The sequence below is a fragment of the Vigna unguiculata genome, chromosome 2, assembly GCF_004118075.2.
Source record: "Vigna unguiculata cultivar IT97K-499-35 chromosome 2, ASM411807v1, whole genome shotgun sequence".
Lineage (NCBI taxonomy): Eukaryota > Viridiplantae > Streptophyta > Magnoliopsida > Fabales > Fabaceae > Vigna > Vigna unguiculata.
The window spans coordinates 30,200,757-30,213,395 of NC_040280.1; the positions used below are offsets into that span (position 1 = coordinate 30,200,757).

General features: G+C 28.6%; 1 protein-coding gene across 1 annotated transcript; it reads left to right on the forward strand.

Annotated features, from left to right (window-relative positions):
- The first annotated feature begins 8,132 nt into the window (after positions 1-8,132).
- LOC114171258 (AT-hook motif nuclear-localized protein 23-like) lies at positions 8,133-9,760 on the forward strand. Its single transcript, XM_028056400.1, has one exon. It carries the CDS (start codon positions 8,517-8,519, stop codon positions 9,327-9,329), a length of 813 nt encoding a protein of 270 aa, XP_027912201.1. The 5' UTR covers positions 8,133-8,516; the 3' UTR covers positions 9,330-9,760.
- The last annotated feature ends 2,879 nt before the right edge of the window (positions 9,761-12,639 follow it).

The window sequence follows — 12,639 nt, forward strand, 5'->3', positions numbered from 1 at the left end:
TGGAAGGTCACAATTGAGCGTGACAACATCAAAATTTAGGAAAGCCTAAATTTCAGGGAACTTTCCTTTCCTAATTCATAGACTTCACCACTTTCTACGTTATTCATCTCTTTCTTAATCTTCATAAACAAGCCCAATCCTCACTCACCTTGTATTATGCAAACCACCATTTATTTATATTTTTAAGGAATATATATTTTAAATTCATTTGATATTTGTATGTTTTTTTTAGTTATATACATCTTATGTAAAACCAGATATTAATGTATAATTCAAAAGAGACTTCATAGTATAGTATAATATGTCCGATAAATAACGAATTTTACTTAGATAGATTTTAGATGACTATAATATATCTTAATAAGTAAATTTTTAAATTAACTCAATCTTTCAATATGGTTTGTCAGATAAAATTTGTACTGCTTTAAATCTATTTTATACTCGACTGATGTAACGATAATGGTAGAAATAGAAAACTCTCTTCGGCTAAAAAAATGTTTTAAAAGAATTAAAGCGTAAATATGTTTTTAGTATCTTAACTTTCAATAAAAACTGAAATAAAAACTGAAATTAATCATCATTGAGTTTTAGTCCTTAAATTTTAGAAATATATAAATTTAGTCATCAGAATATAATAATGTTTAAAATGTATTTTTTTATAGAAAGGTTAGAACATTCATAAGTGTTGTACTATAATTATTTATTAATTTGTTCCTGATAAAAGAAAAATACAAATGATAATAATATTGTAAAATTAGATTATCCCAAATATTATCAAATATCAATTCTTTCACAAATAAAATATTTTTTTATCGCGATTTTTTTTTCACACTAAATCATATTCTCTCAAATTTGTTACTTTGTTTCCACCAGTTTTTTTGTAGTTTTAATTTCTTTTGTGATATTAAGATTATAATAGCAAAAGGGAAAAAATGAATAGTTGAATATTTCAATCAATAAGGTTTACAGAGCTAAAAAAGAATAATAGAGCGAGCAAAATAAACAAAAGTCTACCAGCAAGCCTTATCATAACGCTAATCAGCTTATATGCAGTTTCTGATTGCACGTCAAATATGCCAAAGTAAAAAGCTGAGGCCATTTCTTCTGCTTTTTTTTTTTTCTCATGTTATAGATTATAATTAGAGTTGTCAATGGGTTGGAACTTGCAAGTCAATCTGGCTTACCAAAGGTTTGGATCAGGTTGGGTTGAATTTTTTTTACAAATTTCAATATAGATTGATTTTTGTTCCGGTACATCCAGGTTGAACCCGTGGTAAGCCGGATTAGCTCACCAAACCGCAGATAAAAGGGTCATATAAGTTTTTTTTTTTATGTTAAATTTTACATTTGAGTCATATTAGGTTATTTTTTTAGCCAACACATAAATAATTATATTTTTTTATTTTGATTTGTATTTGGATTGTATTAAAGTTTATTTATATTTTAATTAAAATTATAATTTAGTTTTGACTGAAAAAATAAATAAATAAGTTATTTTTTTTAATTAAGTGAACGTGAGTCAACTCGTTTAATCTGCCAATCCGTGGTGGGTCGGGTCGCGTTTGAATTTTTTTGGCTCACTAAAAAGTGAACTGGGTTGGGTTGACTCACTAAATCATCAACCCAATTATAATGCTATTCCTTTTCCAATTAATAAAAAATGAACATGACTATGATAAAAGATATCTTTAAATACTTAATACTAATACATATTTAAAATCTAAATTTGAAATCCTTGATTAAAACTTAAACTACTTCATATCCCTTATTCATTTAGAAATTTAAATTTACAAAACCAAATATCTCCCTTTTGTCGTGTTTATTTTTAGCAACAATTAGGAAGCAGGAAGGTTTCTGAGAAGTATCAAAATTGCACGCATGCTTTTGAATGTTCACCTAGGCAATAATTATTAGTTACATCTTAATCAAGATAAAACTATGATTACACTTAGACACTCCAACGTCCAGCGACTGTATCTAATAAGGATATGCTTCGCTAAACGACATAATTTGTTTTTTGAACAATCAATTTAATTAATCAAGTGTTTTTTTTTATGAGATTACATATTATTTATAAATTCGTAGTTATAATATATAGTTGTTTTTTATCGAATTTTAACATAATTTCTTTTAACATTTGTTCCTTAAAGCATAAGTAAATTTTTTTAGAAAGATCATTGGGAAGAACGGGTAAAAGTTTTCCCCTGTATTTTGTGGTGTAATCACTTAAAAACAAAAGAAAAATGTGGAAGAACGGTTTGAAGCATTCCAATGAATGTATATGGGATTGGTTGATACTGAAATTTCTTCGTTGGTAAATTGTCGTTTCAGGAAATGGAAACGGCAATTATGTGAAAGTCAGAATCACTTTTGACAACAATGAGAGGGGAAGGTGGAAAATTGATTCCAAGGAAACCTTTTTTTTCTGCTCTCTATATTTTTCATGTCCCAAGCCTCTCCATTTGGCTAATTATTTTTTATTTACAGTACTTAATAATAAAGCCGCATTTCCTATAGTAATTAATTAATAGAGAACTAACGTAACACAGGCGCTATCGTGTCTGTGTGTATGTATTTTTTAAATATATATATATATATATATATATATATAAATTATATTTATTAAAAATAAAGTGAAATATATCAGGACAAATAAAAGAATAATCATTGATAAATAAAAAAGAAAAGAAGAAGTAGAGACATCTGATTTTATAAAAAGTTTGTAAAAATAACGGTCAATTTTTAAAAATTTAATAAATTATTATATTTAAAGGGTAAAATCGGTATTTTGAAAAGTGGACACAAAAAGGGGAATCTCCTTTATATGTTAACCTTTGTCTTGAGTTACGGTACTTACATATGAATTTTATGTTTATTTATTATATTTTAATCAGTGTTTTAGAACATATATAATTAATAAACCAATTAAGATATAATAAATAAGTATAAAATTCATAATTAAGTGTGATATTAAATAAATTTTTTGATCTTAATAATTATTAATATAGTTATATTTTATTTAGATGATAAAAGTGTTTCTAGATGTTATACACCTGTAATTAAATTTTATTTAATATATAAAAGATAAAAGTTAAAATAATTAAATAATTATAATATACATTATAAGACAAAATGTCTTATTAACAACTAATTTTAGTTACCACATATTGTTAGTTAATATAGTGACCAATATAAGTATCAATTTACAAAATAAAAAATTATTAAACGTCAAATAAATTTAACAAAATTGAATTAAAAGAACTAAAATTCATATGTTTTTAGAGATGAATGACTAAATTGGTCAAAATTTTTAACAAGGAATTAATTTCACTTTTTAGTGAAAAATAATGAACCGAAAACATATTTAATCCAAAATTATGAGTTATTAAAATAGTCACTATTATGAATAAAAAATTATAATAGGTCTCTAAATTAGTTTTTAAAATAGTTACCAAACTTTTAACTACCAAAGTTAATTAGTTATTAAACATTAGCTACTAAAATTTGGCTGAAAGAAGAATTTGTTAGCAAAAGCAACGATATCAACATAGGTTATAAATTGGTCGTTAATTGATGAGACCTATTTAATGATTTATTATAACTTTTTATTTATAATATTGAAAATTTTAATAACTAATATTTTTTTATTTTATAAATTGTTAAGGAGATATTTTTTATGGTAATTGTAATATAGTTAAATAAAATTATATTAAAAATATGAATAATATAAAAATCCTTAAATAATTTTAAAAAATGATTAAAAATAGAATAGAAAGGTAGAATGCTTAATATATTGTTTAATAAAAAGTATTTGTGTTTTATAAACGAACTTTCTTATAACTAGCTTATGTGACAAAGATTTTAATATTTTAACGACTTTGCTTTTACAAAAAAAACGATGTTTAACGCATTTAATGGACACCTTCATAGCTATTATATTTTGCTAAATTAATATTTAATTAGAATAACTTTATTATTTTTAAGCTGTCAAGAGGTAAAATATAAATAAAAAATTACAAAAGTCAGACGTCTGAGTACTTATACCACGAGTAAAATCTTATAGTATTTTTTATTAATTATTGACTTTATACATAAGTAAAATCTTATAGTATTTTTTATTAATTATTGACTTTATACATAAGTAAAATGTGAGTAGTGGGTAAATATGACTATATAGATATTTAAGTAATACAAGATTACCAATTTACTCTCATATTATGGAACCGGGTACATGTATTTGTTTTTTTAAATATGACTACATAGTATTATATCCAGATTATACACATTTATATTCTTATCATTATTAATGTAAGAGGTAAAATGAAAAATGTTATTTTTGATATTTAAAAAATATTTTTATGATGGTAAAAAAAATTGTGCATAAAGCAGCTTTTATATACTTAAAAAAAATACATATTTAGGTATTAAAATTGAATTTTGTTTACATAAAAATCTTTAATTATCTATTATTTTGTTCTATATTACCGCAAAAAGTCAGTCCTTATATGAAATTGAATTAAGTGTGAAATCGAATTAAATTCAAGCTGGCCTTATAAAATGCTAAAACCTATAATAAAGTCTGTTGGGATTACAAGCATTTAATAACCTTGTGTTTTTTTTTTTAAAGAAAAAAAAAAGCAATTATATATGAGTAGAATAAAATTTTCCATCATCTCATAAAGATAGATTCTTAGTTAATAATTTACAAATATTTATTTTTAAGAAGAGTATGAAGTTAAATTGTGCAGTTGGAAGTGACAAAGCACACCCACTTGCATCATTCCAAACTGTCTCTTAATTATTAATTAGTAATTCATAATTGTAATTAGAATTATGTGGTGGAGTTAGTAACTTGGGTGGCCGCAGTAGAAGTTTCCGTATGGTCAACTTAAATTACATAAACCGTGGTTCATGTCAACCTCCTAAAGACAACATCCCTTAATTCATGCAAAACTGTTCTCAGCTAACCCCATCCACACATTCTATTCATCTTTACTACTTTTAAATCATTTAGTGCCTGTCTTGTGATGCTTAGGAAATTTTAACTTTCAAAATTTATTTGCATTTATGCTAAAAATTTAAATATCCATACAATAAAATATTTCATTAAAAAATAATTCTAATGATAAAAAATTATTAGTTATTGATAAATTTAGATATCAATTTAAAAAATAAAAAAATTCTTGATTATTAAAATAGTCATATTGAGATATTGACATTGGTTTTATACATATAAGACATTTGATATCAGTTTTACATCAAAACCTTAAGACAATTGTATTATGAGTCTTTATTCTTATATAGTGTTTAACTTTGTTTATTTTATCCAATATGAAACTTTTGACTCACATTTGGACTATTCCCAACACTAATTAATTAAAGACTAATTTATAAACTAATTTCTTTAGTAGAGAAAATCTTAATAGATAATGTTTAGCAACCATTTTTTTTCTTTGGTAGCTAAATTTTAAAAACCAAGTTAAGTATCGATTATAATTTTTTATTCATAATTGTGATTATTTTAGTAACTAATAATTTTTTTATTTGTTAAATTGGTATCTAAATTGATTATTACAGTGACTACTATAAAATTGATTATTAGATAATAGTACAATTAAATCTATGAATCTTATATTTGAGATCATATATATATATATATATATATATATATATAAAGTGACATGTCGGCATGCATTTTCTTTGACTACGCATATGACTAATTTGGATCTGATGTATTGTTGCAAGTTTTGACATTTGAATTGTGATTATAATCGTGTGCCATTTTGTTTCCTGAAAAAAAAAAAGGTAAAATATACTTTTGAGTTTAAATACTTGATGTAGTGAAATGTCAACAACGAATTCAGAGTGTTTTAACCAATGTAGGCGTTGTTGTGGTTTCAAGATTTTTTATAACCCTATTGAGTAACTCTTGCTAATTTAGAAAAACTTCACATATGTTTTTACATTACATAAAATTAACTTCCAAAGTATTAGTTAAATTATAATTTATCATAGTCAACTCTAAAATAATGTAAAAAAGTTAATGTCTTAAGGAAAGGTAAAATATATTTTAATTTTTTTTAACAAATAAATATTTGTGCTGGTGTTATCTTAGAATGCTTATAAAATTTGCTTAATATTCGAACCGGCTAAGCCAACTCTAACAAGATGTAAAAAGTTATTTTCAAAAAAGAAAAAATATAAAAAGCTTAAAAGTTTTTAAATTTTTAAATTTCTTTAGTAAATAAATATTTGTGTTATTGTATATTAGTGTCAATTTAGCTTACATTAAAGAGTCCATTTAATGTGGAACACTAATAAAGTTAGTTTAGTTAATTTTGTTGCGGCACTAACTATTTATTGTTGTATTTATATTTATTTATCATAGACTAAATCAAGACCTATATATATTTTTGGATTGGTGAGTTATTGTGACAATGAATAAGAGTAATCCAATATTTTTAATTTACAGAACTAGAGTTAAAGATGAAAAATCTTGAGTTAGAATTTATCTATTTTAATTTTATATAAATCTCTCCACACTCATCTCTTTTATCTACTCTTATCACCTTCATTCGTACACATCTTTTTCATTCAGACTCTTCTCTATGGTCTCCTACATTCATATTTATCTCTTCATTTCACTCAAATTTGTACAAGATTTTTCTTTTTTTAATTAGTTTCATTAGTATCGTTCAAACCGACACAATTAAATTAAGATTAAAAATAGATTATAGTGAGTGTTGCTGATACTAAATTAAGTAAATTAAAAAAAACATTAACAACAATTTAACCGATGTTAAATTGCTTTAATTAAAAACATCAATTTAACAATCAATGATAAATTAGCATCAGTTAAACTAATGTTATTTAGATTCTACCTTCAAAAGTCTATGTTAAAGCCATTGGGTAACTAATGTTAATTTTTACTTATTAGCATCGGTAAATGACACTAATGCTTATTTTTATTTTTATTCTATGAGATGGAAATCTTTTGCCGAACACTAGTTGTGAATATTAGATAATTATCACAAAAGCATTAGAAAACAAAGATATTAAAAATGATAAATCTTTGACAACATTATTTGTTGTTATATTTGGAATAACACTTACCCGGTTTAAAATTAAAAATGACGTATATAATATGTAAAATGTGGATGACTAAACAATTTTGAATTTTAGAGAAATGAATGTTTTATGATATATTTTGAAGTAAGATAAAATCGTCAGAAATGTTACTGCAATAATTTTCATTTTGTGTACTTTATAAAACATGCTACCATCCAAATACAAAGTTCGTAACAAATCTTATGGTTATGAAATGGAGTTAAGATAATTGAATTGGATGGATGAACAATTTAACATAAGAAGAAAAATGTAGTTATAAAACTTTAATGTGATTTTCATGTCTCCTAATTAATTCCCTTGCAACTTTTTACAAGACATTAAAATTCATTTTGATAGTGAGGTTAATCGAGTTCAGGGGCATTTCATGTGGAGTTTCTTAAACCGTCACAGTTTATGTTTGATATGGAAAGTGCAATAATTGATAAATCATGTAGTAGACAATAATATATTTTGCTTCAGCATATTTAGTACACACAACCATAAATTTTTATTAAAGTCGCATCCACGACTATGATGTTGCATGATAGTCCCTGCAGAGAAGTGGATTATTCCACCTTTGATTAATGTTTTCATTAGGTTTGTTGGTCCAAGGATTGAACATGAGGCAAAGTTGTTGTTGTTAGATGGCCGAACAAATGAAATAACACCACTGTTGTCGATGTCTAGTGCCTCTTACAATTTAGGTTCCATTTTCTGAAAAAACCAAAGGTTACACAAAATAGTTTGCCACAAAGAAAACTCCAAATTCAAGCTTCAGAACTCACACAGCAAGTTCGGGGTTGAATATTTGGGTAAGGGGTATCTATCTATCTATGTATCCAAATCTATTATTAGTTGAATAATTATTTGTAATTAAGGTTGAGTACACTAATTTATCCAATAATGAATTTAGGATCGCGTAGCACGCACGCTCCGGGGATTGGAGTGACGATCACTCGCAACCTATTCTCCCATGCCACCATCGTCCTTTCGAATAAGGAAGATTGAATTTGCCACCCAATTATTAGTATTATTTTACGTCCATTCCTTAAACTTTTTGTTGTCCAAACAAATGACTGCGTTTTAGGTCTCTGTCTCCTCTCTCTCTTCCTTCATTCTTCTTCTTCTTCCTCCTCTCTTCCTTTTCTTTCCCTGCACTTCATCCTCCTTCACTCTCTTTCTCTTCACAACACAAGCTACCTCTGTCCTCTTCTTCATTATCTTATTTCTTTACATAACACCTCTTTTCCTTAAAATAACAATAACCAAAAGCAAGTGAAAAAGAACACACGCTCCTAGTATTACTATTTATTAACATCAACACCTCAAAACAATAAACTACCATTTTTTATTTTTGTTCGTTTTCTTTCAATAAAAATTCAATACCTCTCTCTTCCTTTCATGTGTCTATGTCTATGGCTGGTTTGGATTTAGGCACGGCTTCGCGCTTCGTTCAAAGTCTCCAAAGACCAGACTTCAACCAACACCACCACCACCACGAACCCGAGGAAGACGACAAACAGTCAGACCCTTTTTCCACCGAAGATGGGGCGCAACAAGCCAGCCCCGGCGACCTGGTCGGGCGGCGGCCGAGAGGGCGGCCGCCAGGGTCGAAGAACAAGCCGAAGCCGCCGGTGATCATCACCAGGGAGAGCGCCAACACGCTCCGCGCGCACATCCTCGAGGTGGGCAGCGGCTGCGACGTGTTCGACAGCGTCGCTAGTTACGCGCGGCGGCGGCAGCGCGGGATCTGTATTTTGAGCGGCAGCGGCACCGTGACGAATGTGACCCTGCGGCAGCCGGCGGCGTCGGGGGCGGTGGTGACTCTTCACGGGAGGTTCGAAATACTGTCGCTGGCGGGATCGTTCCTTCCTCCGCCGGCGCCACCGGGAGCGACAAGTCTGAGCGTATACCTGGCCGGAGGACAGGGGCAGGTGGTGGGCGGGAGTGTGGTGGGAGAGTTGACCGCGGCGGGACCGGTGATTGTGATCGCGGCGTCGTTCACGAACGTGGCTTATGAACGTTTACCGTTAGAAGAAGAAGAGGAACAGGTTCAGATATCTGGTGGTGGCGGTGTGGGAAATAATAGTAATAATAATATTATTAACAATAACCCTTTTCCTGATCCTTCTTCGGGACTCCCTTTCTTCAGTTTGCCCATGAATGTTCAGTTCCCGGTGGATGGTTGGGCGGGAAACTCAGCTTCACGTTCACCATTTTGATCATCGCTCCAAAACGGAGTCGTTTTCGACCTTTGTTACTGTCTCTTACATCTTAATCTAATGTGAGATTAATTGATATATCATTAGATGTTGCCAATCGATGAAGATGTACGCGTTGTTGAATTCAGGTCAGCCATTTCATGTACTTCACACAAATTTATATGTTGCTGTTTTTTTCCTGCTGCCAAGGATGTGTGTTTTTCTTAGTGTAAGTCTCACTGGTTTTTCATTTTTTTCTCTGAGATCCTTCTCTTTTGTGGAGCCATGTATATGATATATGACTGATGTATAATGTCTTGAGTTGTTCCGTTGTTTTCTTCTTTTAATTAATTTGAGGGATTCAGATTTCAAACAAACATATGCACTTGTTATAGCCTCGTGTTTCAGATGACTTAATGTTTAACACGAAGCAGTAATTTCCAGCTTGTTAACCACACATTTTTCCTTTCTATTTTCATTCCATCACCAACTTCTTAGTTGCCCTCTACTTTCAATTTCATCTCTCAAACACGAGTCGTTGGTTTAACTAGTTACCATAACATTGTATATACTTAGTTAGGATTTTATGAAGATTAGGGTCTCGTTAAATATAGGAATTGACCAAGTTATAATTATCAGTGTCTTGTGAGCTTTGTTTAATACCTTAAAAATGTTAAAGCAAAGACATTTTCGGCATAGAATTTATTGATTAAAAAATTAATAATGGGTACTGGGGGCAAGAATATATAAGAGAAAGTTTTTTTTTTCTCCCTCAGTGTAGAAGAATTTCTAGCTATTTAAACATGAATTTAAACAGTTTTCTTCAACGAGTCCATACTTGTGACTACTTCTCCATGCTTGATTAAGGGTGAAATCATTCTTGAAAGTTTTACTCTGCATCGATCACTCTTAATGATAAAAGCTTAAATTTGAATTATGACGTATGTTTATCGTGGCTAGAAATCTCAAATTCATAACTATTATGCATGCATACATATCTCTGTCATTTAAATAATATCAATGTGATTTCATTTGATTAACTTATAGCTTTACAAGAACTTTCAATTATTAAACCTTAATGTTATGCAGTTCTGTTAAGCACATACATATAAATGAGCTTAAAAAATATATAAATTCATGGTGATGAAATCAAACTCTAACCAAAAAGCTTTTCATAAAGAAGTGCTTTTAACATATATATTATACCCACCACTTGATTAATTTTGGTTAATACATATTTGATTAATGATAATCTTAAATGGTTAGGAAGGGGTAGGCATATGCTATAGTTATGAAGATATTATAAACTGTGTGATTGATTGCATTCTAAGCCCTTTTTCCCGGCCGGAATCACTCATATATGAGCTCGTTTATTGAGTAGCTTGAAGGGGTTAATTACAAATCGGACCTAATTAATTATATATTTATTTATCCATATAGATCTGCAAATCATTAGTGATGGTTGGATAAGGTAGCTAGGTTTTCGGCGCTGAAGACTTAAATAATTCAAATTGATGTGTTGTGTGAATTATTTCCAGATTTTTTTTTTCATGAGGGTGGTCTCCATTGAAATCACTGGATACCATGTGGAAAAATTCGTTAGACCCAATTTGCAATTAAAGAAATTCGAGTGTTGAATGAAGAAATTTGTCTTCCACGTTGATATTTATCAAACAAATAAGATATCGCTGTTAATTAATTCTTCTTCCATTTCAAAACTCACATCATAAAATCTAAATATTAAGGACGAAGTTTTGGCTACTTGAGATTATTGATTTCAGACCCATTTTAAACCTTGTGGTTACCTAGATAGCATATATATATATATATATATATATATATATATATATATATATATATATATATATATATATATAACCACCTTAATAACACATTTAGACACATAAATCTCCAATACAATTCGAAAAGAAAAAAAAAAAACATCTACCACCACAAAACAATTACAACCACCGATTCAAACAAAACAAATGATTTTAAAAACGTCGACAAACATCAACAACACCATTATTATTGTGAAGGAATATAATTACGAGAAAGAAACTGAGAGCTCTAATTTAAATAATATTACATTAATCCAACATAAATAAGGTATAATTATTTAAAAAAGTTATATTTTTTCATCGATTTTCTCTAAGTATGAGATAAATTATACATGTGAAAGACTGATTTTACACTTAGTGACCAAATTATGAGTCTATAAATATTCCAAATTTGAGGCTGTGGAGAGGAAGTGCGTCTGGTGTTCAAATTTTACTGCGGAATTCAACTCCATCCCGTGGAGACCACTTCCAATTAGGTTCTGAAAAATTATGAAAATTAATATTTTACCTTGTCGTTTTTAACAACTTTCCAGAAAAACATAACAATTTGCAATTCAGACATTTGACCGTGCCTCCTTATTGACTTTATGCAAAGCTATCATATGATCTGGAATTCTTAAAAGTCAAACTTTTCTTATTTTTCAGAACATGTTATTTTAATCCGCAAATAAAAGTGATATATACATAATGTGCTTGAAATTTTCCAACCCATATAAAAAGATTATCCATAGATAAGGAAAATACATAATCTTACGAATTATGAGTTAAATCCATGTCAGAACTCCATCTTATATATAATCATAAGATTTGTAAGTTATTTCAGTGGCGGCTATTCGTACTTGTATTTATATGAGAAAGTTATATTAAATCGCATAAGTATCCAGAAATAATCCAACAAAAACTAATGGCCTTATCTAAAGAGAACATATTCGAATTTTATGAAAATTTGAATTATAATACTATGATAAAGCTTAACAACGAATCCATAAATACAAAGAAGAGGTATATATACGACACCTGAAGGGTAGTTGGGAAGAAAGATTCCTGTTTCCTGTCAATTAACATAAACAAATTGGTGCAAGTGTGGTTAATTATTAAGTAAATAAAACATATAATAAGGTTTAGATAAAGGAATCAGGTTGACTAAGTCGTAAGGTGCAATATAATATTTCATCTAATGTTTCTACCCATTTGTTTCTAAGCTGTCAACTTCTTTTATATATTTCCATAAAATAATACTTTATAGCAATTCAATATTATATTACTTTTGTGTTTGAAATTTAATTATATATATAGTAATTAAACATAGCCACGTTTTGAGTATTGTTTATATAAAAATATTTAGTGTTGTGGCATAGTGGCCCTTGGATGAGGCCAAAATGATAATGATATGTCAAAGTATCGCGAAGTAGCTTTGAGAGTCTTTTAATCAAATGTGAAATTATAAAGGCTTTGAGCCTAATATTTAATTTAAGCTATGATGAATATTT